The following is a 27,715-nucleotide window of genomic DNA, read 5'->3' on the forward strand; positions in this document are numbered from 1 at the left end:
GCAGACCCAAATATTTGTAGACTGCACAGGCCATTAAAAAGTCAAGACTTAAAACTGCTGCTACAACATGATGGATCTCTTCAGTGGTTTCAATTGTTAAGTTTACCATCACATGTTTCATAGGACACATATGATAGATAGATAGATGGATGGATAGATGGATAGATGGATAGTTGGATAGATAGAAAGAAACTCAGAGCATTATTGAAATGTGCTGTTTGGACATTCAGAGCGCCACTCTCTGGGAGTGCCAGAGCAAACTCTGACTGGGGAGACAGAGCATCACTATCGAAACTATTCAATAGCAGCCCAAAATTATTGTTTGAAAAAAAAGAGAGAGTACAATATTGTAAGTTTTCAAAGATTGATGGTAGCAGCGTCGACTGGTTAGCACGTCCGCCTCACAGTGCAGAGGTGCAGGGTTCGATTCCGGCTCCGGCCCTTCTGTGTGGAGTTTGTATGTTCTCCATGCGTCTGTGTGGGTTTTCTCCGGGTACTTTGGTTTTAAAAACATGCCTGGTAGGTTGACTGAACACTGTAAATCAGGGGTGTCCAAAGTCGGTCCTCAAGGGCCACTGTCCTGCCTGTTTTCCAGCTTTCCCAGGAGCAACACACCTGATTCAAATAATCAGGATCGTTCTAATGCTGCTTCAGAGCTGGCTGATGAGCTGATCATCTGAATCAGGTGTGTTGCAGCACAGAGAGATGGAAAACAGGCAGGACAGTGGCCCTCCAGGACTGGAGCTGGACATGCCTGCTGTAAATTGTCCCGTGGTGTGGGTGTGAGCGCAGCTGGTTGTTCGTCTCTGTGTGCCCTGCGCTTGGCTGGCAACCAGTTCATGGTGTCCCCCACCTGAGGTTTCATTTGCGTGACTTCTTTGATTGTCCGTCCCAATCCGTAGTCAGAGAAGCCCCATGCCAGACAAGTACGTCACTGGGTTCTGTTTCAGCCATGACAACCCGGAAAAAATAAAAAATAAATGAGGGAAAAACTGTTCTATCTCCACAATTTAGTGCGATGTAGTACTCAGTCTTCAAAGATCTGTAATTTATTTAAAAACAGATCTCTGAGTTCACTTTTGAAGTAAGATGGCCGAAGGACAAAATGCTAAAAATTGTGGTGCACTCTATTTGTGTGCGTGTGCCACCTTTTAGTTAGTTGGATAATAGTTTATGAAGAATAACGGAAGTAATTTTACAGATGAGAAATTTTACAGATGGCCAGTTATTGTATATTGTAAACTAGATAGAGATCAGTGCCAATGAATTGCTCGACCAGCTTTGGTTCCTGATTCACACCCAGTAATCAACAAGTTGTTCCTGAGCGCATGAGCTGCCCCTGCACAAAGTTTGATTAAAATCGTATTTCTTGTCTTTGCATACTCCTGCTCACGGACAAACCAAACAATCCTTCCATTTCATGCTTGGCAGATGTAATTAGAAATTTTCTATAGACTTATGTGAGGAGTGATATGTTGGGACACTGATTAAATATTGAATGTTTGGGACAATATTTGACTGCATTTTCTTGTTTTAAAGTGGAAGAGTCATCTGAACCAGGTGGGCTATGTGCGTGTGTGTGTGGGGGGGGGGGGCTGCACAGAGGTAGGGGGGTTGTCGGAATCACATGGATGACCACAGCAAGTTGCAACTTGCGCCACTGAGGGGGAAATAATTGCCACGCTACTTCCTTATGAATTATTAAGAACTCTGTTCTTATTTTAGCCCGACTCATTGTGCTGCATTTACTTGCGTCGGTTCAAGGTGTTGATTTATTTATCTTTTATTTATTTATTTTTTCATATTATGGACAGCTGTATTATGGCTGATAAGCGTGTGAGCTGATCAAGTAGTGAGACAAGCATTGAGAGCAAAGCAGCAGCAGGAGCAGCAGCGCCGTGGTCACAAGGAGCCGTGGTAGAGGCAGCAGCACGATCAGTCACAGCGCAGGCAGCAACGGCAGCAGCAGCAGCAGCAGCAGCAAACTCTTCTCATTTTCTCTCTTCTTTCCGGAGTTGTTTCTTTGCTCGGAGCACAAACGCCAAGGAAATCAAAGGAAGAGGTTATCCTTGGCTTGATAGCTACTATAAAAAAAAAAAAAAAAGAAAGAAACAATCGCAGACCTGGCTGCCCCCATGCCTATCGAATTTGTTTGCAAAATCAAGTTTGCAGAGGAGGATGAGAAGCAGAAAAAGAAACAGGATGGGGACAAGGAGAGTCTGATCGAGGAGAGCTGCGCACCTCCGGCCAAGGACTTGGCTGGGTTTGCAAACTCCTGCTCCCTACATGGGATTAATCACATCTTTGTCTCTGGACGACTTGGTATCCGGCAGACGCTGTGGGCTCTTGCCTTCCTCACTTCACTGGCGCTCTTTGTTTACCAGGCAGCAAAATGTGCCATCTCCTACCTGGAGCACCCCCATGTCACCGCACTCAACGAAGAGGCGACCCCTGAGATGGTTTTCCCTGCCGTGACCATCTGCAACATCAACCGCTTTCGCTTCTCCGCGCTCACCGATGCTGACATCTACCACCTGGCGAACCTGACGGGACTGCCCCCCAAAAACAGGGACGGTCACAAGCCCGCCGATCTTATGTATCCTGCGCCTGACATGCAGGACATATTCAACAGGACGGGACATCAGCTGGATGAGATGCTCATGAGCTGCAACTTCAGCGGGCAAAACTGCTCGGCGGAGGACTTCACTGTGGTGAGTGGGAAAGTTTCTCAAAGTTCTTCCCTTTTCCTGGACCGGGTCGCATCACCGCATCATCGGAACTTTCTGAAGTAAATTCATGTGGAAATATGTTTGACATATCTTTAATTGCACACATCTTTTGGGTACAGTTTATGAAAGTCTCATCCTGTTCATTCAAAAACCAGTTCACGTGGAAGGAAACTGAGACATCACCTGTGTGTGTGTACGTGTGTGTAGTCAACTCCGGGGTACAAGTGGTCTCTACGATCCGTTTCTTCATACAAGATTCATGACTCAAGCTCCATCAGTGAGCCACCTCTCGCCTCACCAAGTTTAACGCAGCAACAGCGTTTCCACTCTGATTGAGCGTTTCGTTTCTATGCTGCTGTCAACTATGACAAATATCCCAGGCTGCTATCAAAGGACCAAAACAAAAAGCTACCGTCTGTGGGATGCGCATACTTTTTTCCCCAGCAATCCCTCTGATGCTTCCTCAAAGTCGTTGCGCCGAGAGTGCGCGGCAAATAAAATCGTCGTCAAAAATAGCCTCGTCTCGTGTTTTTTTCCCTCTCTGCCGCTCTCTCGCTCCCATCTGAGAGGAGAGTAATGCTTCTTCAACGTTGTATTTCAATCGGGCTGCTGTTGCGTTTAAATATTTAAAGACAGATATACATGATTTTTGCATTAGCCAGATTGACTAAAAGGGATGAAACAATCTCCGTGCGAATGGGCGTGAGTGAGTGTTTGTATTACAGAGGGGAGGGGGGACACAGAGAGAGAAAGAGAGAGAGAGAGAGAGTTTCTTGTTGTTTTCAACAGTAGTTATTAAAGGCACTCTCCTCCTAGGAGATGGATTCCCCCCATCTTTTCATGCAATTGCTTTAGAGTTGATAAAGCAAGTCTTTACGGCGTGTGTTCAATATTGATACGGCAAAGACAGTGCGCTGCCTTTAATTTATTTTTCAATTACACACAAATAATTCATTGTTTGCTTTTCCCTTACTCACGGGCGTGCATTTTAAAATAGGGCTTACCTAACGTCACAGACACAGGTAAATTGTGCCTCGGCGGGTTTAAACAGCCAAAAGTACACGTGAGCCCTCGCGCGGGAGGAGAAGCGTTTTGTAGTGACAATATTGCTTTAAAATTTGATAGTGCACCATAAGTAGTATCCTTCCCACTTGAATTTCGGTGCAAATGTGTCATGTAGTAAATGTCAGGCACATGTCAGTCAGTCAGTGAAGCGTCTATTAGCACTTCTTGGACTCCGGGTGACTTCATCGGATCCCTAAGCTGCTTGTTCCTCTCTGTCAGCCTTGTGATCGAGTGTATCTGCATTTTCGGAGGCTGTCACTTAGATTTGTTACAGGCTACTTGCTGCTGCCTATACGCCTGACAAATCACTTACTCCGAGTTCGGATTTGGGAACATGTTGCGGCGACGTGGTCAGGGAATTGTGTCAGCAGAAAAAGGACAGGAACGTGATTGCCTGCATGGGTGTTTTGTCGGAAAAAAACAACAACAATCAAAACAAAAACTAAAGCAAATAATAGCTTGTATGCCATTTATTTAGAACCTGGAAGTAGAAGGAAGTTATTATAAGTTGTGATGCGCTATTAATCACATCCAAAGATGCAGAAACCCGGCGCCCCCCAGCCATTACATGTGCCCTCGTGGGGAACCACCTCATGGATTGGCTTCTTGTCATGCGTTTTCTCCCTATTGATCATCATGGCGAGTCAGATGTTCCATTTCGCCAAGAGTCACATAGATGTGAGTCACGCCAAAATTGTGATATTTCCTGCCATTTTTCACTTGTCATCTCGAAGTTTGCAATCAAAGTCAGCGTTCATCATTTGGGTGAAAAGTCACCGCTTCTGTTGCATGCGTTCATATATACAAATGTTGTTATTTATTTATTTATTTTTAAATCGGGTCAGAATGTTTCCATTCCATTTTTAAGTTGATAATTCAGAAAGCTACTGGTCTTTATCCATTTCAAACGGTGTATGCTAATAAACAGCTCACAGTCTGCAAACATTTGTCTGGCTGCTCTAATTTATGTGGGGGGAATATATTACCATGCAAAATGGATGTATTTTACCCTTTCACTTCATTGCAGTTATTCAATACAGGTAATAACTTTTTAATTACAGAATTCATTGTTGACTTGGTTTCATCACACAAGATAAAGCTGATTCAAGGAGCCCTGAGTAAATACAATACTTTTCTTCCAGTCTAACACAGCTTAATTGTAAATCTATTGTGTGGAGCTGTCAGAAAGATGAGCTGCAAGCCCTTTGGCTTTTATTTTTTTTTCTTTTTTTTTTCCTGGACAGCGCACTTGATTGGTTTGCTCTGACTCCTAGTTGTGTTTGCTGATGCATTATTAGATTTTGCTCTCAGCAAGGACAGATCCCCTCTGCATATATTCATGGAGTGAACTAAACAGCTAAGAGGTAGTTTGCGAGGTAATCTATTAGAATCTGAGTTCACGTTGATGCTACTCTCTCTGCCCGTGAAGCAAACCGAAGGAATATAGTGTTAGCCGCATGGCATCGGTGTGCTTTTGTTGTTGTTTATATTGCCAAATTGTATTTTTTTTTTCCATCTTGGTGAGAATGAGAGCCTCTCTCCAAGTAAATCAATAACCATGAAGAAATGGGACACACCGTTGCGCACATCATGTTTAGGTTACAAAAAAATAACTGTTCTATTGTTTTCACAACTCTAAAGCACACATTGTAAAGTCATGCATTTTCTAAATTGTGCAAATTTATACCAGTTTCAGGATTGAAGCACTCAAGGGTTTTTAAGCACATTTTTACTGACAAAGTAATGTCTAATGCCTACTGGTGGGACCCCATTAGGGCGAGGTAATTAATTAGAGGCTTTCTAATTAACTGGATTTTAAGCGAATAGTTATATAAGCTCTTTTTTCAATTCAAATAGATGTTGGCCAATAAACAGACATCCCTTCAAAACGCACACACACTTCCTTCACCAAAAACACAGACAATTTAACTTGTCAGTTTATGCTACTTTTACAACAAGCAAATCATCAGTACTGTTTACAATTCCACCATAGTGAGCAGCAAGGTTTGCAACTCCTCGTTAGCTTAAATCAGACTTTGAACTTTTATTTGCAGAGACGGTGGAAAGAATTGTTTACACCAACAGGTTGAACTGATTATATGGGCAGGAAAAAAATCTGTAAACGGGTGTTCACTGAGATGTGAAATCATGCTCACTCATCCTAGTGAAATTATTCCTTTCTTTCGTTCCTTTTTTCAGTAATACATATGTCCTACGATCCCAAATGCTTGTAGATTGTCGGATTTTCACTCAGGGCCGGTACGGCTTGTTTAGTGTTGAAAGTGACATGCAAATTATGACTGTTATCATCACAAGAAACACGTTCTGTACAAGTAACTTCAGCATGTTTGTGCATGTATGTGTGTCTGAAGAAATGAGCCGTGCACGTCCAGAAAAGAGTGACAACCACTTCTTCGGTGGGTTCAATGCATTCACAGCACTCCACAACACCGCCACACACACACACACACAAACATACAGCTCGGTGGGTAATGACGATGGTGGGAGCGTAAAAGTGACTGGCTTATCCCGACCAGCTCAGTCCCTATCAGCCTGTCAATTAGACATCGACAGTTGCACTGTTCTGTGCGTGTGTGTGTGTGTGTGTGTGTGCGCGTGTGTGTGTGTGTGTCCCGGTGCATGCACGCACTTGCAAGTAACATCATGTGAGCCTCATGTCAACGACCCTGGAGGCAACAATAAATATACTATTCGAGACACACACACACACACGCGTGCGCACTGTGGCAACAGGTTTCCTCCTCACATTTCTCATCCGTTTTCTATTTCATGCAAATTGTCATTATTTATGTGGTGAAATTCCAAGCACGTTAATGCACCTCAATGTTTTCGTAAAGACCCAAACAATGCTGTCATAGAAATGAATGAAAATGTGCCAACAGTCTCAAATAAAAGGTATTACTGTTACTGGAATGACACAGACATGGACTAAATTTCAACCAAGGGTGACCGATCTTGAAAAGAGACCTTTTCAGACTTGCACTTAGCTGAGCACAGTGCAGCATCGACCATCCCATTCGTTGTGCAAATGCTGGCGCGGCACGCTGACGGGGCACCAAGCTGTGTCGTGTGTTGGCGCGCAAGGTGGGATATTGCCACTACAGCGCCACAACAGCAAACATGCCTGAATTGAAATATGCTCAGTTGGGACGGCAGTCCACTGTGACGATAGATGACGCATTCAATAGGTGAGGTGGGAGTGGGGTGATTTTAGAGTGATGACATCAAGAGATTTGGGCAGAGTTGTACGACCTCTCAAACAAAATGGAAAAAAACAGGAAATAATAATAACTGCAGTGTCCCGAGGTTTTGGGACACAAGACTAATGGTGTACCATGATGTGGTAAACAATGGTCTCCATTGGTATATAACAAGTTGATTGGAAGTAGTGGGAATGTGATATTGGTATTTTTAACACTGGACATTTCAAGTATTAAAAAAATATAATATAGCTTAAATTAATTCTAGCATAACCACACACTTAGCTTCACCTGTCTCACACCTCCTGCTTGTTATCAGCAAAGCCCGAGCTTTAACATACAAACCAGAGAGAAAAATCACTGGGGTACTCCCTCTCTGGTAGCTTAGCAACTAGTGCCAAATATGGACCTGATTTGTTCAATGTGATGGTGAAGTGGATTACAAAGTTTTCTGAACTTCAGCCTCGTTTGTTGGATCCGATGTTGGTCTCTGCCCCAATGCCAACAAAATGTTACAATGAAAGGTGAAAATACATTCATTGATCCACACCAAAATCAATCCAAAAATCCATGCAAGCTTATTTAAAATTTTGTGTTTTTGTCCAGTCCTGCGAGTAACCAGAAGTAGCAAAAATCAAAAGGGGAAATGCCATTTATTCTATACAGGATGTACCGTATTTTCCGCACTATAAGGCACACCTAAAAGAATTCAATTTTCTCAAAAGCCAACAGTGCGCCTTATATCGGGATCAATATTCTGATTTCTTGGACAGAGTATTTTAAATGTTCTGTAAAATGCTTTGTTACAGCTGCAGCAGTTGTGAAAGCAGCATATGAATAAAACTGTATTGTATTATATTGTGTTGTGTTCCCTTTAGTGTAGCTCCATCTAGTGGATGCATAACACAACCACAGCTACTATTGTAGCTTCATTCTATGCGCCTTATAGTGCGGTGCGCCCTATATATGAAAACACTTTTGAAATAGGCCATTCATTGAAGGTGTGCCTTATACTCCGAAGAGCCTTATAGTACGGAAAATACGGTAATTGATTCCAACTTCTTGGTCAATGGGTCACCAGTAGAATCTTTTTTTTTTTAATGTTGTTCACTGAAACATAAAATGAATGGTCTGGAATGGCCCAAAGAAGACCATAGACCTTCGCCGAGGCCAAACACGCCAAATTCGCGTCTGACAAAAAAACAACACAGAAACCTTCCAATGAGAGGGCTACTGCCTCTTCAGATTCCACCAAACCCTCTGCACTTCCCTCTGCTGCTCCAGCGTATCAGGCAAAGATGAATTACCGCTCCTGCTGATATGCATCTCCCTAGTCTTATCCGATGAAGACCACAATCCACGATATGCAAATGGTTCATATTTGCCTCGCCTTGCCTTTTGTTGTGGCTTGCGGTTTTCAATGGCGCCTTGATGCCATTTTTAAAACCTCTCACTGTTCCTCGAATTGAAGCGTTTGGTTGGATGAGTATGGTGTGAGGCCCGGGGACGATAAAGGCTTCCAATGCTGTGGTTACCGCTATGAGACCCCCTACCCCTCCGCACTTCACCACAGCTTTCCCCTCTCCCTTATAACCCCTGGGAGTCTTTTAGTCATACAGACATTTGTCTCTTTCTGACAAGTCATACACCAGGCTGTTGCGAGTGTTAATGTGCTTTCTCCTGCACACAACGCACACAAAAGTGTCTTGCGTGTATATGGGAGAGAGAATGTTTCTCCCACACCAACACACCCAGGTTTCCTCACAGATTGAGAGTTGGCATGATTGATCATGACTCCTGACGGTGCGCCGCTCCCTTTCTGAGGGATCGATACATCCTTCAGTCACATCGCTTCCCAGCCTTTCCAACTCCGAGCCAAAAGTGACGAATTATCCCGTGCTTGGGTTTTGGGATCTGTCTCGTCTGCAGTGGTTAATACAAGCAAAGGTGACACATTTTCTCCCATGGAAGAATGTTTATTTCAGCGTATACGTGGAATAGATCAATACACACTTTATTTTGCTCAAAGGGAGCTGAAATGTTTAAGCAATATGAAATGATTCACTGCGTGATGACACCGGGAATACACTGAGCGGTTTTAGAAATCCTTCCACTCCTGTGTTGTAAATAGCGGAAATACATGTTGTGATCTGTGATCACTCCATATAAGAACACAAATTTTAAGTTAAATTTGAGTGTTTTTCTTTTTTTAGCCAGGGTTGTCATTCTCTTTCCCATTGCGATTACAGAGACCAATCCAGTATTGATCATACACCTAAGGATTTTTAATGGTAAAGACGTCAAACTTTTATGATTGTCTGTCCTAAACTTTTTCGGAGGAGAAAAAAAAACCAAACAATTTTTGACACCGTCTATAATTAGGCTTCTGTTGACTTGGTCAGAAGAGGGTAGGGTGGCTAATGCTCAAATTCAGCTCACTTATTAGATGTGTGTAACCCGCTTTTCATAGCCTGACTAATTTTTAAATTTTCGGCGACTCCGAATGGGAAAAGGTCAAATGAACTCGCATCACCTTTTCTGAAGAAGACAAAAAACATTTTACCGCATTTGCTTTGCTCATTAAGAGTTTCTGCAATCACAAGATGGTCGCTTTCACACAGGTTGAAAGATTCAGCAACTCACAAGAAATGTGCGTTCTGCCTAGAAAATCTCTTTCAAAAGACGTTAGTGACCATTCTGAGCGTATTAGAACAATTTCAGCGCTTTCAGTCTAGCTCCCAAAATGCAACATATAATTTTCATTGGCGTCAGCATTAGTCCCGTTATTGCCCACGTGAGCTCTTAGCGTTTTTATAAATGTTTTACAGAATTGTAGGCTGACTGCCTTATAGTTCTGGAGGGTTAGTTGCTGGATCTTGTACCATAGCCCTCACACTGAAACACGAGGGCCTCTTACAATGAATGGCGGAGAACTTGAGGATTACAGCAAGAAAAGTCCCACAAATGTTGTTTGTCGAGAGACATTCACAATCATTTAATGAAGAAGTCCAATTGTTTTCTTTTCAGTAACAATGATAAGCAGCTGTCATCGTGGAGATAATTGTCACTCTGTAAGCCTTTTGGCTAAATAGTTTTCCCTCTGAGCTGGCAGCTTAAGTGTGCTTTTGGGGGGGGGGGGGGTTGTCATGTTTCTCAATCTTGAAAGCAGTAGTGCAAATGTCCCTGAAAAATTAACCAAGCTTGCTTTTAGGCCACGACTGCCACACAATGAGTCCGTGCCTCCTCATTTCCTTTCCTGGTATATTTGAATTATTTTCGCAGGAGATAGCGTGTGCAGGTGGTTGCTCATGAAATCATGTTCCTTAATACAAATAAACTGAACACATTTGATCAATCATACGTTCTGCTGCCCAAAAAAAAATGCTGGCCAATACAGCAGACAATTTCTGAGATGCCATTGTCAATTGGTGAGATGGGGGTTTTTTAATCACTATTTTTTTGGGACAAATGGGTAAGATCATTTCTCTTTTTCTTAAGTCTGTGGAAAAAAAACTGTTCAAACATACACAATAAAAAATTATGATCAACAATACCCGAGGACACAAACAACTAACAAAACTCAATTGAGGATTCAACAAACAACAAGGGAAAAACGCTTTGATGAAACCAAATAAAACATCTAAATGACACATGTTTGAAACTGGCTTTTTTCCTCAATTCTGAAAGTTTGACCCAATTGTTGTGACATATTTTATGCTGGCTGGTTCATTTTATACTTCACTGTAAAATCCGATCAAAAGTCAGGGAAGTCTTGATTATCGGATGTGTCTGAAAGATTGTCCTGTGGTGAAGGGTGTGTTCAGAGTGAGGAAAGCTGTGTAAATGCTCAAGAATGTCCAAAGTTTAGGATCATTTTACCCTATAAAAGGCAGTGGCAAAGTGCAACGTATATACTGCAAAGCAGAACCAGCTTTCACAACAGTCAGTCCATGATTGGCAACACAAGCTAATATAAATACGGTTAGCTTTTTTTTTTTTTTTTTTACGGTTTACCGACGCTAGACAACAGTGCGCTTTCAATGGCATTATTTTTTATACAAATGGTAACAAAATAATTATGTAATAAATACGGTAAAATACGAGCTGCATGGTCAGTGTTATCCACTTAAAAAAGCCAATGATACAATCTCATTTCATGACTCTCACATCACTCACCAGGTTTCGGAAAAAAGAAAAATCAAAATGTGTACCTTGCATTAGTAGTGGTGGCAGGGGTGAGATGAAAAATGCAGTCATTTGGGACTTTTTCCTGTTGATTGTGTGCTTTGTGTTTCTGACAACAAAACAATTTGGCATATACACATCGTGGTCGATGTGTGACTGGGATAAAAAAAGGTCAGTCGGCTTCAATTTAACCACTGGAAAAAAATCATAGTGTCCATCCAAAATGTCAGTGCGAATAACCGTAGTGTCGTCCAAACAGGAGGCTCGTGTCCGTCTGCTTGACTGGACGTTTGGCCTTTATTCTAACTTACGTCTGTTGTCATATCATCAGACATTCTCCACGAATTAATCCAAACGTCCTTCTCTGTCTCTATTCGCCTTTTTGCCGGTTTTCGTGCCAGCTTGAGACAACGCTAACACGGTTTGAACTCCACGTGAGCCAAATATTAAAGTGTCATGACAGGTGTGATATTTTGTCAGATTCTAAATGTTGCATCGGATGACTTTGAAGTGTATATCACCTGAAGCAACACTCCCGTGTGAGGATGTCGGCACACGTCACATGGCTTCAAATGTAGGTCGGCAGAAAATGCATTTAAGGTTACGGAATTAAAATTATTGAGTTATGAACACCAATATTATGGAAGAATGCACAGTTACAGGAAATTGGGATTCATTTAATTTAAGACCGCCTTAAGCTCTGAAGGTCCTCTGAGGTCATTTGTTTTGAAGGACCCCTAGTTAAACACAAATTATGCATCACGCGATTGTGTGTGTGTGTGTGTGTTTGTTATTTTCATTTACATTTGAAGTGATGCATGTCTATTCCTCCCTGAACCGGATGAACATCAGCTCCTCCTTTTCTGTCTTCATCTTCCCACCCATAATGCACACTATTGAATGTGATCATGATCATAATTTTTATGACTGTTTCTAATGTCTGAATTTGAATTTACTTTTTTTTCATGCAATCCAGAAAAGCAAAAACTGAAAAGAGCACTTTTATTTGGATTGCAATGTTTATAGGTTGAAACTGGCCAGTTAGTTCAGTGAACTTCAGTTTATATGCGTTTCAACATTTATAAATTCATCTTTTTACATTTTGAAAACTCACCTATTTTGTTCTTTTTGTGCTCTTTCTGCAATACCCCAAGATGCCACATGTTAATGAAGCCCTAGCTACGTGGAATTTCAGAAGTGTCTTTGCAGCATGGAGCCTACACACGCATTTACCGTGTATTAAGTGATTTTTTTTTCAAAATCTGAGCATTATATTTTTCAGGATGAAGATGAATTCAGAATGACATGAAAATATTTGGAGATCATAGATTGTGATGTAGTTACAGTATAAACCGTTAATAAGGTAATGATGTTACTATTCACACCAGAGCTCAGTCGCATCCTCGGAAAAGGTCAGACGACCTACTTCATAAATCACAGCTGATATGACATGTCCCAGAATGCACTGCAATGGCTCCTACTCTCCTCTGTAGGGCAGTCATATGTTGGAGCTAATGGAGCTCAATGGAATCAGTGGCTCAGAAAACAGAAATGACCATGTTTATTTGTACTTCAAATTGTCTCGCTTGCCCACTGCAGATTATTAGCTTTTCGCAGTTCCTGAGATCCATGTGGGTCTGTGTATGTTCGCCTCTGTGGGACAAACAGCTTTTGGGGGACTTGAAGTGAGTTAGCAGTTACAGCCTTGACTCTCACATTACCATCACCAGCAGAATCGATAGTGAGCAATGATTTGTAATCCTGACAACCATATGCATTGCCTGAGGTTTAATAACCTCAGGCAATGGGACGTCTGTCACTGGGACGGTCCGATTTAAAGTCTGTTAATTAGGTTGATTTTGATTGAACTGATGTTTGGGGATGTTGAAAAAGGGCTGCAGAGGGGGCATGTTAGACAGGGTTTTGGTCATACGGCAGGTGAACGCAAGCCTTTGTATTTGAAGAAAGTAGGGTTTGGGGAGGTTGTCAGTTGTCATATTTGTGAATGAAGTACGGTGAGATCCAAACACGTCAATGAGGCTCAGAATCCGTGTGCCTAAACCGTGTGATCAAATTCACCAAAATCACGTTAGATTACCTGTGCCAGTATTTAGATATGGCTCGAGCCGTCAACATTATTTTACAGTGCCAAACGTCTGACAATTGGCCTTTTTTTGTTTTTTAATTGTTGACATGCCTCATTAGCTACCAGTCTTTACGTTATATGCCCTTTCTATGAGGGCTTTAAGTGTATGGTAATCTTCGATTTCTGAGCTGAGCAGTTCTAAAATTCAATTCTAGATTGTGTCAGGGTTTCCAGAAAGTTCCGGACAGAATTGGACTCCATATATGATACAAAAAAAACGTGATGACGAATGACAACGAAAAACTACTTACAAAGAGAAGTGCAAAAACCATGATCAGGTCAAAAAAAACATAGAGCATGAAACATGGAACATCTAGAATAATTCGATACTTGGTGGCAAAGTCCCGCGCAAAGATGAATTATCCGGCAGAGACATGAGAACTTGGAAGGCTGATTAACATTGGCAGCAGGTGTGCATGCTGGAGGGAAGGCCCTCTTCTGCCACCTGCCGAAGACACTCAAGTGCAGAATCATGATAGATTTGCCCCTGAGCAATAGCAAAATGTTCACTTGACAGCCTCGCGGCAGTGCTGCCGGTCACACTAGCGCGCTCAATCTCATCTGATTTAAACCGCTAGAATGATTTTCCTCAGCAAACAATTACACCATGGGTTTCTCTGCTTTAACGTTAATTCACGTGAACAACATTAATAATGTCCAATTCACACATGCCATTCAATCTGGCACGGCTTCAGTGACATTATTGGGAAGGAGCACTCTTTAAGATCAGTGTTTACACCATTCATTGTCCTTCTTCAAGGAGTCAAATTCTGCAAAGTAGGCAGTTATTGAGCTTCCATCGTTTTGAATTGTTTTCGGTCTTTTTTTCCCCTCTACTGTTATCAACTGGCATACAAATTGAAGCTGAATATTTTCTGATAGCACTTTCAACATGAGGACAGATTGAATCTGTTGAAGGGATTGCTTTTAATAGTTTAGTTTTATTTTTTTGTTTTCTTGTTTTTGTGGGCATGTGTAAATACAGGTACACATCATTGTGATAATCAGTATTTTTTACAGCTTTGGATCAAAGTCAGAAAAGCCAAATTGCTCGATGTCTCAATATTATTCTGTTGGGTAGGGTGTATTAAAAAATATATTTCCTGCCCAATTGGTTCGGATAACCATAAATATTGGACCTTTTGAGTATTTTGCAATGGCAAATGTTTACAGCATGCGTGTGTGGTGAACACCAAGTTGGTTCGATCCAGAGGGTCCATGAATTTTACGGTAAAATTTACGCTTACGCTATTGTTATAGTCAAAGGAGCAGCTTGCTCTTCTTTTGCTCTTCTTCTTTGTATTTTTCAGTACTCTTGATACCCATGTTGCCTTTCACAGATTAGTTTTGGTACTACAACAGGCATCTGGTTTGGATCTGGAGACCCTTATTTGGGGGTGGAGCTTCACAATTCGTGTGTGGAGTATCTCCCAATTTGAAAATGGGTACACTGCATGTGTAACCCGCTTCAGTTATACCAGACGTTTTACTTGAAATGGAAAATGTAACAAATTTGACAGGAAATGGAAAATGTCTTCTTTCATGCACATGTGAATAAGTTTTTATTTAATCGTGTTCAAACACTGTAGTGTATTTTATTTGATTTTTTTTTTTAGCTGAATACAACAACCTGTCACTATCCCATCTTATCCCTCCTCCACTGAGTTTTGTCTTGTTTGACTTACTTGCGGAGGGTAAATCCTTCACGTGGTGTCGGCAGCTTGGCAGTCAAGTCCTGTCCATGTTGACAAAATGCTTGACCTTTACATGCTGTGAAATGTCACCAGATTTAGCACAGACAGTTCCAGCTTGCCTCCGCTCGTTTAATCGCCAACACTTTGCAGTTTGGGTTTAGCCCAGCTTCAGTGGCCTATACAATCCTGTAAATTGAGTGTGTGTGTGGAGGCGGCCCGGTGGTCCAGTGGTGGGCGTGTCACAGTGAGAGGTACCGGGTTCAATTCCAGCCCCGGCCTCCCTGAGTAGAGTTTTCAAGTTCTCCATTGTTTTATGTTAATCAGATTGGCATTCATAGTATTCACTAGCTCGTTCTCAGTATATTCTATGGTAATGATAATGATATCATTAGCAGAAAGTGTTATCTTCTCTCTGTTCTTTGCTTCTTCAGTTTCATAGCATTACTTTGTCGGCAGTGATTTTATTGTTGCCCCCCCCCCTGCTCACGTATACACAAAGTAAAGTTTTTTTGTTTAAACAAGCGTACAACTGTTCCTTGATGGCATTGTCACGATTCGTTCCGTTCGTCCTAATGCATGCTAATGACAAAGTAGTGAACATTTCACTGTCAATAACATGAAATACGGCCCCGCTCCCCTAATGCTGGCTCCGTTCAATAACCTATTAAAGCTGAATCACAGATAACCTGGCGAGCATCAGGAAAGTAATCTGAAATTTGTGCTGACATTGATCCAGTAGGAAGGAGACCTATTGCCTCCGATCAACACTTTGGCCCCGGGAGACGACTCCCTCGGACATTAATAGTACACATGTCCTGCATTTTACGACACCATATATTGTATAGCATGTACAGTGCCAAACTTTTAAGCTATTTTACAGAGCTGTGTGTTTGAGTCCCTGCTGCTGGCCGTATTTTTTAAACGCTTCCACTTCTGGAACTTCATTTGCTGTTTGTTCCGTGCTATAATTAGACATTTGTATCCATTCAATGTGTCTTCCCCTTCGCTTGATGGATGCTGCGGGCATTTTTAGTTCCACAGAAATATAAACAACAGAGATTACTTTTATAACTCAACGTATTGTTTTTGTAAGAATTAAATATACTAACTAGATACTAACTGTGTGAGTGTTGAAAGCTGTCGGGATATGGCATTATTTTTGCGGCTCAGAAAAAGACATTTTCTGAAGCAAATTAGCATCAAACTAAATTCACCAAATATCTTCAAAAATACCTGTCATAGGCACACTCAGGTCCTCATGCTAGTGATACAAATACACAAAAGAGGGTACGTATTTTTATCTCAAACTGGACAGATTATCCAAGTTTGCAGTCCACAAATGGCGGCGGCGCACAAGACGGACTGAGCAGTCTAAAAAAGGATGTGGAGTGACTGGCAACCATTCCAGGGTGGAATCCATCTTTTGCCCGAGCTGGGATCGGTTCCTCTCACCGCGACCGTCAATGAGATCAGCAGTATGAAAAATGGATGGATGGATGGCACGCAAAAACTTGCTTCAGGCTGAGGCTCCCCAATTCACTTTGCATTGGAGATGAGCAAAGACTCACGAGACAAAATGCTCTTCGACCTTACTTTCTTTTTCATAAACAAAGTGGTGACATTATATGGGGAACATAGTGTTAGGACTGGATATGTGACTGTAAAGGGATGTTTTATCAGTCAAAATCGGTTGTGAAAAACTATTAGGTTGATGTTTTAAACGACCATTGCAATGATTTGACATCATTTACCTTTGTGTCAACGTTGTCTGTCCTATCTTGCCTATCATTACAATCTGCGTAAAATATGAACAGATTTCTGTCAGTTCATCGAAGAAAGCCATTTCCAGATGTCATCGTTCGGATACATTTCAGTATATCCGATTAAACTCTTAAAACATTAAACGTACATGTACAACACTGCTCCTGAAAAGAATATTAATGGTGCTTGTCTTGACTTATATATGATAGTGATGTGCGTGTATATGAGCCCCATAACAGAATAGCGATGTGTTATATCCATTAACACTTTGAGTGTCATATCAGAACAAGCCAGTGGGCGTCCTAATAAATTTCAAAGCGTGCCGCTGAACATATGTAAAATGCCACAGAGCCTTTCTCAGTGTGTCATTTGTTGGACTTGCAGATGCTTGCGTGCTTCTGTGGTATAATGCCAACTCATGGGAGGCTGCTATAATTAGCCCGTCTCAAAGAATGCAATTGTCAGATCTTACACTTAAAGCATGTAACAGGCATCATGGCTGGGAAAGACAAATGGCTTGTCCATTAAACAACCCACATTGACGTTGGCAATAAAAATTTAAAAAGAAAAAAGAAAAATCTTTCCTAAATTGTGGTCTCATCCATTTAATTACAAACCCTGTGATAAGGGCATCACCTTAGAATAAATAGGACCAGTAATGAAGTATGGCATTGCTGTTTATGTGCGCCCTTGACATTCGCTTTGAGTATAAAGAAAGAAGGGGTGGTGGCGATGTGGAGGTTGTCAGCATCTTTGCAAACAGAACTTGAAAGTCCATGTGAAGGGATAAATGTCAGTGGGCTTCACTCACAAATCAGTGTGGGTTTTTTTTTCATTGTGTGACCTTCCCTCTATCTTTTCTAAAGAGAATTAGTGGGATATTTTGAAATAAATGCTGTTTGTGCAGTGTTCTATGATGAAAGTGATCCCAAGAGACAGATTGAATATGCATGCCATAACAGCATGCCCTTAGACTGTCTATTAATTAGTGTGTTTAGGTGAGCTTAAATATTTAATTAGCATGACTTTGAGAGACTTATGGGACATTGTGGCAAGTGGATACGTTGACAAGCTTTCTGTAAGGCAAATAAACATGAACCGTATTTTCCGCACTATAAGGAGCTTCAGAGTGTAAGACTCACTTTCAATGAATGGCCAATTCTAAAACTGTTTTCATATATCGGACGCACCACATTATAAGGCGCACAGAATAGAAGCTATAATAGTGGCTGCGGTTGCATTACGCATCCACGTCGATCACGATGCTCGCCCATTACGTTGATCACCATCAACCGGTAGATCGCGGACTGGTCCCAAGTCGATCGCGAGCGGTATGGAGGAGAAAAAAAACAAACACCCATTTGTGTGTCTTTGTGCACATTCGTAATATATTTTTTTGTGTTAATGTATACTGCACTCTAATCTTCCTATCAGTCTCATTTTCACGAAAAGTAGTAATAAAATAAAATAAAGCAGGTAAATCTAAGTTGTTAACGCTTAGCAGTCTGCAATCGCAGCTTGGGATCAGAGCTGTATCAGAGTGCTATATCTTTTATCGTTATCATTATTCTCATTCATAGTTTGTTTCGTGTACAATTCACCAAGGGCACGGGCAAAGAATAGGAATCTGGAGGGCCAAAGGAAGCGTTTTCAAACGGTACGTGTGAGCTATGATAGTTAACAGGCTGCAAAAGTGCATCACACGCCTCCGTGTCAGGCTGTTGCTCATCATGGAGTGCGTGTATATGTGTGTGCGCGGTAACGGGTCGATCGCGGAAAATTAATGAATCGAAAAGTCGGTCTTCGGTCCAAAAAGTTTGGGCACTCCTGCACTAGATGGATTTATGCTAAAGGGAATACAATACAATACAATACAGCTTTATTTATATAGAGATTTCATAACCGCTGCTGCTCTAACAAAGCGCTTTACAAAACATTTACGTCCAAGAAATCAGAATATTGATCCATATATATATAAGGCGCATCGGATTATGCTGTCGGCTTTTGAGAAAAGTGAATCCTTTTAGGTGCGCCTTATAGTGCGGAAAATACGGCCACCTTCTCCTTTTCTGACAATAAAGTCATTGTCCCAATTATTGATCAGATTACAATTGTCCACCAAAGGTGAGCCTTGTAAAACCAAAAGCAAGATAAGTTTTAGTGGTGCCACACCTCTTGACTGAGTTGCACATGGGTGGGGGAATAAAAGCTCAGTGGGGAACAGAGTGACGAGTGAGGTCAGCTGCAGACGCAATTTCAATACTAGCTGGCTTCAGCGTCAAATTAGAGCTTCCTCTCTTGAGTCCGCTTGCTGTATGCTGCTCTAGTCATCCAAATACAGCCATTTCCATGCTGTCGGCCTCACCTTGCACGTCAGTCAAGTGCTCTCCCCTATGGCATGGCATTGGCTTGTCTAGGACTTGATCGATACTAGCAATTTTCTTATTCAACCGCTACATTCTGCATGACAATAAGAGCAAAGAATCGACAAGAATTGGTATTTGGCATCTACCCTTTGCATTGGATGACAACAAAAATGTTGCATTAATCACCTACTCAAAGAATGCAGCTTGGATGTTGACAAATAAACCAGAACTTATCCTTAAAAGGTTTGTGATGATGCTTGGAAGGGGTCACCTTTAACCAAGCCTCTTTCGAATGCAGGTTATGCAGCACCATAGCCTGATCTCGCCAGACATCGCCCGTATACAGAGTAGATGCCGCTGAATAAATTCAAGCACCAGTGTAAGATGCCGGGATCAGCGTGTCATCAGGGGGCGATCATTTTGGAGTCGGTGGACAAAGGACCATGCAAGAGATCCGTAATTGCTCAGGGAATCTACTGCAATTAGGCTTTGCCTGCAAATACTAAATGTGTCATCAAGATGAAGATTCTTCCATTCACGGCGGTGAAATGTTCTTCAAACTTGGACAGTCCGTGGGAGGTTTTATGATAGCGCTAATTCAGACTAGAATTATTCCAAATACAAATGGATGCGACTGTAATTTTTAGCTTTTCAGCGTGGTCCCAAAGCAAGGTACACACGTACTGATAATTCGACCTCATTTTCCAATCGAAGTTAGCAAAGTGTATGATTGTTAAGGGTAAAAAAAAAAAGAAAAAGGTGTCCCCCTATGCAAGGTCACATACACAAATGAGCAAGCGGTTGTCATCTGCCTCATGCAAGTGATGACCCTGAGGCTCAGACATCTTGCATGTTTTCTAGCTAAGTGGTAATACAAGATCAAGAGAGAGGGAGAAAAAAACGTTAAGAAAGCAGACGCTTTCTTAACGTCACACTCAAACACCGGTGTTGACGTTGTAATTACATTGAATCCATTTTATAAGTGTATCGGGGTTTTTTTTCCTTTAATAATAGTTATCTTTAAAATATTATCCTTAGGTGTGGAGTGCATTAAACACACTGTGTTAACAATGACACTGGTCAATGGCACATTTTAGTCAGAGATGGCTTTGTTTACCGAAATATATTTTTGACACTGATTTGAAAAATATGTCTCATTTTTTGTAGTGCATCCGTTTTTTGGAGGGTTTTTTTGAGACATTTTCGGGGGGGTTTTTTCAAGTTTGACTTATAACATTTACATGATACAGATTTCACCATGCATTGTAATTTAATGCTCTAGCATTTCAGCAAGAAATTTCACCTGTTGCTGAACGTAACCTTAATTCATACATTTCACAAAATATGCTACATCACATATATTTTATATGTATGTACATGTAAATTATTGTAGTAGGAGTCGTATAACCTGATTTGCTAAAGGAATAAAAGAAAAACAAATGAAGGCAGATTCAGAAACAGCATAAAAAAAAGGTGATGGTCTGATTAAAAAACGTACTCAAAATGTATTGACCAGTTTGATTTTTTTCAAATTTAATTTTATTTTTTGTCCCGCCTTCCCCAATGAAATCAGAAAACAGTCTTGGTTGACAATCGTAAATATTAAACCTGTTCAATAATCACAATGAGGAGTTACTCTTTTTTTGTATTTTTTTAAGATGTTAAAACTCATTGTATATACCCCGCCGCCCCCCCCCCTCCACCCCACCTTTACCCCGCGCAATATTCTGTTGTAGGCCACCATGAGATACTTTGTTATACCAACGGTGTTCCTTCTTCAAGACCTTGCGGATACGAGTTGCACAATTGCTTCAGAGATGAAGTGGCCGCAGCAAAAGTGTTTCCTGCTGGTGTCCAGTTTGTGCAATATTTGGCATGAGCATGTAATTTCCCCCGGATTGTGCCTCCCAAGGATTAGGGAGCACATTCAGCAGGGTGATACGCAGCAAAAAAATAAAAAATAAAAAAAGATCGCATTCATCTGCCTGGGGAGACAAATAGCAACCCTAACGCTGAGAAATTATTCAGATTTTAAATATTGAGATGGTCTGCCCGCTATGAATATTTTCAATGGTTTGTTGATTTATCTTTTTAATAAGAATAAAACATAGACACCATGCTGTTATTTTTGCTTGCATACAAGAAATGATTTCAATTCAAATACACAACTTTCAGACACATTTCCTAGATGTCTGCGGGAGGCAGATATGAATGAAATCTGTATGGAATGCCTGGAAAGGCCAGACTCCCCACATCACTACTTCAATTTAGCTGTTTTAACGGCACATTGCAGCATTGGGTGGCCGCTTAATGTCAAAGCCAAGTTTTTTGCAAAAGGTTAATGTTGGTATTTCAATGCAGATGTGACAGACCTCTGCATGGCATGTTGAACATTTTGTATTCCCGGGGATGTGAAATGCATCTAAAAGGATCCCACATTGGGGATTTTTGATTAAAATGTCAGTGGTGTGTTTACTGCTGCTGGCTGATAATCGCTTTCAAACTCCGAGGTTGTTACTGTTTGTCGTCGGAGTGGATCACTATCATAAAGATTCTCGTGTCACTATGAGCAGCGCAGGAAATCAGGCCGTGAATTTGACTACGCTGTCTCGCCGGCCTGTCATCATGATCTGCGACCCCTGTCTTATATTAACTTTCTAGCTCGCTGCCGAAGAGCTGTAAACTACAACTCATCTGCCAAAAAATACCTCTTATCATGTCTAATAAGAACGTTTTCAGAGATGTGTCGCCTCACCATGCAAGCCCTTTCCTGATTCCAATCAGGTGGACTATTTCTTTGGCTTTTTCATGCCTACCGTCAAATTCACTGACTTAGACGCTCATTTGTCATCGTTTTTTAATGTTCAACGGTGCTATATAGAGCGTGACCACAACGAAATAGGGTTAAGCATGCGGTGAAATTAATTTAATTAAGATTACCCATCCATATTGGAGCACTTGGCTCTTAACATTTGACTGTTAGCTTTGTGTGGATTCACTAAAATGTAATCCGAATGAATTCACTGCTTAACCTGGAGTGGATGCAACATAAGTCTTTGCTACATTCTTGTGTGTTAGAGTTGTTTTGGAATGCGGTCGGTATGTTCTTGTTGAAGAAGTTGTTTTTATGAACAGTCGACTGTGCTTTCTGGTTGCTTGCAGATGTCATTTCCGTTAGTTGTTTTGGGGTTTGTTTGTTGTCAAATGCATTTTAATCATAGTGTCATGGGGAACAAAATAGGATGCTGGCATAAAAACATTCCCATTGCGCATAACCACCATAAAGTTTAAATGAACGGGTTTTGTTGTTGCCACGGGCAATTGTTTTGATTTGATATATCAAAGATACAATATGTGGGGGTTGGCTGCTGAAAAGGCACTCTTGAAATCACCGTTTATTCTTCCAGGGCCCCCAAAAACAAATGTCCAACCATAATTCATTGGGCCCTCTTAAAAAATAAGTAAATAAAAATAAAACACCTGAAATGAAAATGGGGAGGGGCATGTCAATCAAAACAAGACGCACAAAATGGTCTCAAAGAATCATGCCGGAAATGTAGCAAGAAGTCGGCCCGTTTTGCTTGAAGCGGCCGTTTTAGAAGAATTCTTGTGCTCATACTTTGAACTTCTCTTTGGGAATTTGCCCAAATTTAGAAAAGTCGTTCAGATGGAGTGACAATCAGAATCATGGGCAACACTTAATTTCGTATCTTTTTTGCTTACCCCTTCCAATGTGGGCACATTATGGTGGAAAGGTTTGAGTTATCATTTCAAGGATTGGCCATAAGAAAGATGTTGAGGGACCCAAATCATCATTTTGATTCGCACTGCTGAGGGTGAGCTAAAACGTGCTTCATACTCTGTCACTGTCCCTCAGCTCAATCAATAGGCAAGGCATCTCCAGATGGATGCTGCACAGACACCAGGTGCAGTTGGTTACCGCCACGAAAACTAAGCACACCTCATGAATAGCAGTAGCACTTTGAAGGTTAAGATAAATCACAGTTAAACATACAAGTGCCTATTTTGAGAACAAAATAGGAGGGTGGTGTCATTTCTTGACAATTCTGGCCACAATCTTTCCATCCATCCATCCATTCTCTTCCACTTATTTGAGGTCGGGTCGCGGGGGCAGCGGCTTAAGCAGGGAAACCCAGAATTCCCTCTCCTCAGTCACATCCTTCAGTTCCTCCCAGACTGGTAGATCGACTGGTAAATTGAGAGCTTCGCCATCCATCCATCCATCCATCCATCATCTACCGCTTATCCGGGGCCGGGTCGCGGGGGCAACAGATTTAGCAGGGAAGCCCAGACTTCCCTCTCCCTAGCTACTTCTTCCAGCTCTCCCCGGGGGATCCCGAGACGTTCCCAGGCCAGCTGGGTGACAGTCTCTCCAGCGTGTCCTGGGTCTTCCTCGGGGTCTCCTCCCGGTGGGACATGCCCGGAACACCTCACCAGGGAGGCGCTCAGGAGGCATCCGAATCAGATGCCCAAGCCACCTCATCTGGCTCCTCTCGATGTGGAGAAGCGGCTCGACTCTGAGCCCCTCCCGGATGACCGAGCTTCTCACTTTATCTCTAAGGGAGAGCCCGGACACCCTGCGGAGAAAACTCATTTCGGCCGCTTGTAACCGGGATCTCGTTCTTTCGGTCACGACCCATAGCTCGTGACCATAGATGAGGGTTGGAACGTAGATCGACCGGTAAATTGAGAGCTTCGCCCTTTGGCTCAGCTCCTTCTTCACCACGACAGACCTATACAACGTCTGCATCACAGCAGACGCTGCACCGATCCGCCTGTCGATCTCCCGCTCCCTCCTGCCCCCACTCGTGAACAAGACCCCAAGATACTTGAACTCCTCCACTTGGGGCAAGATCTCCTCCCCGACCCGGAGGGGGCACTCCACCCTTTTCCGACTGAGGACCATGGTTTCAGATTTGGAGGTGCTGATCTTCATCCCAACCGCTTCACACTCGGCTGCGAAACGCTCCAGTGAGAGTTGGAGAGCCCTGTTTGAAGTAGCCAACAGCACCACATCATCTGCAAAAAGCAGGGATGCAATACTGAGGCCCCCAAAACGGACCCCCTCAACGCTTCGGCTGCGCCTAGAAATTCTGTCCATAAAGGTTATGAACAGAATCGGCGACAAAGGGCAGCCTTGGCGGAGTCCTACCCCCACTGGAAACGATTCCGACTTACTGCCGGCAATGCGAACCAAACTCTGACATCGGTGGTATAGTGACCGAACAGCCCGTATCAGGGGGTTCGGTACCCCATACCCACGAAGCACCCCCCACAGAACACCCCGAGGGACACGGTCAAACGCCTTCTCCAAGTCCACAAAACACATGTAGACCGGTTGGGCGAATTCCCACATACCCTCGAGGACCCTACTAAGGGTGTAGAGCTGGTCCACTGTTCCACGGCCGGGACGAAAACCACACTGCTCCTCCTCAATCTGAGGCTCGACTTCCTGACGGACCCTCCTCTCCAGCACCCCTGAATAGACCTTACCAGGAAGGCTGAGGAGTGTGATCCCTCTGTAGTTGGAACACACCCTCCGGTCCCCCTTTTTAAAAAGAGGGACTACCACCCCGGTCTGCCAATCCAGAGGCACTCTCCCTGTTGACCACGCGATGTTGCAGAGGCGTGTCAACCAGGACAGCCCCACGACATCCAGAGCCTTGAGGAACTCCGGGCGGATCTCATCCACCCCTGGGGCCTTGCCACCGAGGAGCTTTTTAACCACATCGGTGACTTCAACCACAGAGATAGGAGAGCCCACCTCAGAGTCCCCAGGCTCTGCTTCCTCCAAGGAAGGCGTGTTGGTGGAGTTGAGGAGGTCTTCGAAGTACTCTGCCCACCGGTTCACAACGTCCCGAGTCAAAGTCAGCAGCGCCCCATCCCCACTGTACACAGTGTTAGTGGTGCACAACTTCCCCCTCCTGAGACGTCGGATGGTGGACCAGAATTTCCTCGAAGCCGTCCGGAAGTCGGCTTCCATGGCCTCACCGAACTCTTCCCACGCTCGGGTTTTTGCCTCGGCGACCACCGAAGCTGCATTCCGCTTGGCCAGTCGATACCCGTCAGCTGCCTCTGGGGTCCCACAGGCCATAAAGGCTCGATAGGACTCCTTCTTCAGCTTGACGGCATCCCTTACTGCTGGTGTCCACCAGCGAATACGGGGGTTGCCGCCACGACAGGCACCAACCACCTTACGGCCACAACTCAGATTGGCCGCCTCAACAATAGAGGCACGGAACATGGTCCACTCGGGCTCAATGTCCCCCGCCTCCCCCGGAACATGGGAAAAGCTCTGTCGGAGGTGGGAGTTGAAACTCCTTCTGACAGGGGATTCCGCCAGACGCTCCCAACAAACCCTCACAATACGTTTGGGTCTGCCAGGACGGACCGGCATCTTCCCCCACCATCGGAGCCTACTCACCACCAGGTGGTGATCAGTTGACAGCTCCGCCCCTCTCTTCACCTGAGTGTCCAGAACATGCGGCCGCAAATCCGATGATACAACTACAAAGTCGATCATCGAACTGCGGCCTAGGGTGTCCTGGTGCCAAGTGCGCATATGGACACCCTTATGTTTGAACAAGGTGTTCGTTATGGACAATCCGTGGCGAGCACAGAAGTCCAATAACAAAACACCACTCGAGTTCTGATCGGGGGGGCCGTTCCTCCCAATCACGCCCCTCCAGGTCTCACTGTCATTGCCCACGTGAGCATTGAAGTCCCCCAGCAGAACAAGGGAGTCCCCAGCAGGAGTACTCTCCAGCACACCCTCCAAGGACTCCAAAAAGGGGTGGGTATGCTGAGCTGCTGTTTGGTGCATATGCATAAACAACAGTCAGGACCCGTCCACCCACCCGAAGGCGGAGGGAGGCAACCCTCTCGTCTACCGGTGTGAACCCAATGTACAGGCACTGAGCCGGGGGGCAATGAGTATGCCCACACCTGCTCTGCGCCTCTCACCGTGAGCAACTCCAGAGTGGAAGAGAGTCCAACCCCTCTCGAGAGAACTGGTACCAGAACCCAGGCTGTGTGTGGAGGCAAGTCTGACTATATCCAGTCGGAAATTCTCTGCCTCACACACCAGCTCGGGCTCCTTCCCTGCCAGAGAGGTGACATTCCATGTCCCAAGAGCTAGCTTCTGCAGCCGAGGATCGGACCGCCAGGGTCCCCGCCTTTGGCTGCCGCCCAGCTCACATTGCACCGACCCCTTTGGCCCCTCTCATGGGTGGTGAGCCCATGGGAAGGGGGACCCACGTTGCCTCTTCGGGCTGTGCCCGGCCGGGCCCCATGGGTGTAGACCCGGCCACCAGGCGCTTGCCAACGAGCCCCACCTCCAGGCCTGGCTCCAGAGGGGGGCCCCGGTGACCCGCGTCCGGGCAAGGGAAACCTTGGTCCATATATTTTTCTCATCATAAGGGGTCTTTGAGCCGTGCTTTGTCTGGCCCCTCACCTAGAACCTGTTTGCCATGGGTGACCCTGCCAGGGGCATAAAGCCCCAGACAACTTAGGTCCTAGGATCATTGGGACACACAAACCCCTCCACCACCGTAAGGTGACGACTCACGGAGGGGTCTTTGCCTTCTGGCTCATATCCCTCCTGACTACGATACAGAGTCCGCATCGCTGCAGATGCTGCACCAATTCGCCTGTCAATCTCCCACTCCATCTTCCCCTCACTTGTGAGCAAGACCCCAAGATACTTGAACTCCTGCAATTGGGGCAGAGTCTCAACCCCAACCTAGAGAGGGCACTCCACCTTTTTTCCGACTGAGTAACATGGTCTCGTATTTGGAAGTGCTGATTTTCATCCCAACCACTTCAGAGTCGGCCTCAAACTGCTCCAGTGAGAGTTGAAAATTACGGCTTGAGGAAGGCAACAGTATCATGTGATCTGCAAAATTCAGAGATGTACCGTATTTTCGGCACTATAAGGTGCACCTAAAAGTATTCATTTTTCTCAAAAGCCGACAGTGCGCCCTCTAACCCGATATGCTTTATACATGGAGTTACTCTCTCTTTATAACCCCATTGAGTTCTTTCCCTTTTATTGGTCCTATGCCATCTAGTAGTGCTTATTAGCAGGAACCAATTGTAACCTAAAACGGTTCTGCCCGGCCCTAATTGACATGTGCGTTTGCCAACACACACTCCAACAGACAACTCCTTTGTGAGCTCTGCGCAGCCATTATGAAAACGAAGATAATACCCAAATCATAGTTAACTACTGACTAAACGAAGGAAGGAGACAAGCAAGACTTCTAAGGATATTTATATTTATTGTGGATGTGAGCCCACAAGTTTTCTATGCCTTTTTATTGAATCAATTGTCTTCATAACTTTTGTCTTTAATTGATTGTTTTGTCATGCCATTTGTATTTATATGTTTCATGTCTGTGTTTGTGACCAGTCCCCATGGCTTTTGTTGGTTGTGAAGGCTCTGTATGAATAAATCTGTATTGATTGGATTGGATTCCCTTTAGCGTAGCACTATCTAGTGGATGCATAGCACAACTGCAGCCACTAT

The 27,715-nt window shown here is 43.5% G+C and overlaps 1 protein-coding gene across 1 annotated transcript in view; it reads left to right on the forward strand.

Moving 5' to 3' along the window:
* Nucleotides 1-1,964: 1,964 nt before the first annotated feature.
* The window catches only part of asic4a (acid-sensing (proton-gated) ion channel family member 4a), a 90,043-nt gene continuing 64,292 nt past the window's right edge, over nucleotides 1,965-27,715 (forward strand). The window contains exon 1 of the mRNA XM_086123989.1: nucleotides 1,965-2,711. Coding sequence (XP_085980115.1) covers nucleotides 2,136-2,711 — 576 coding nt within the window. The 5' untranslated portion in view covers nucleotides 1,965-2,135. The remainder of the gene's footprint in view (nucleotides 2,712-27,715) is intronic.

Source organism: Hippocampus guttulatus, chromosome 11 (genome assembly GCF_054856545.1).
Source record: "Hippocampus guttulatus isolate MCC_2025c chromosome 11, RoL_Hgut_1.0, whole genome shotgun sequence".
NCBI classification, from domain to species: domain Eukaryota; kingdom Metazoa; phylum Chordata; class Actinopteri; order Syngnathiformes; family Syngnathidae; genus Hippocampus; species Hippocampus guttulatus.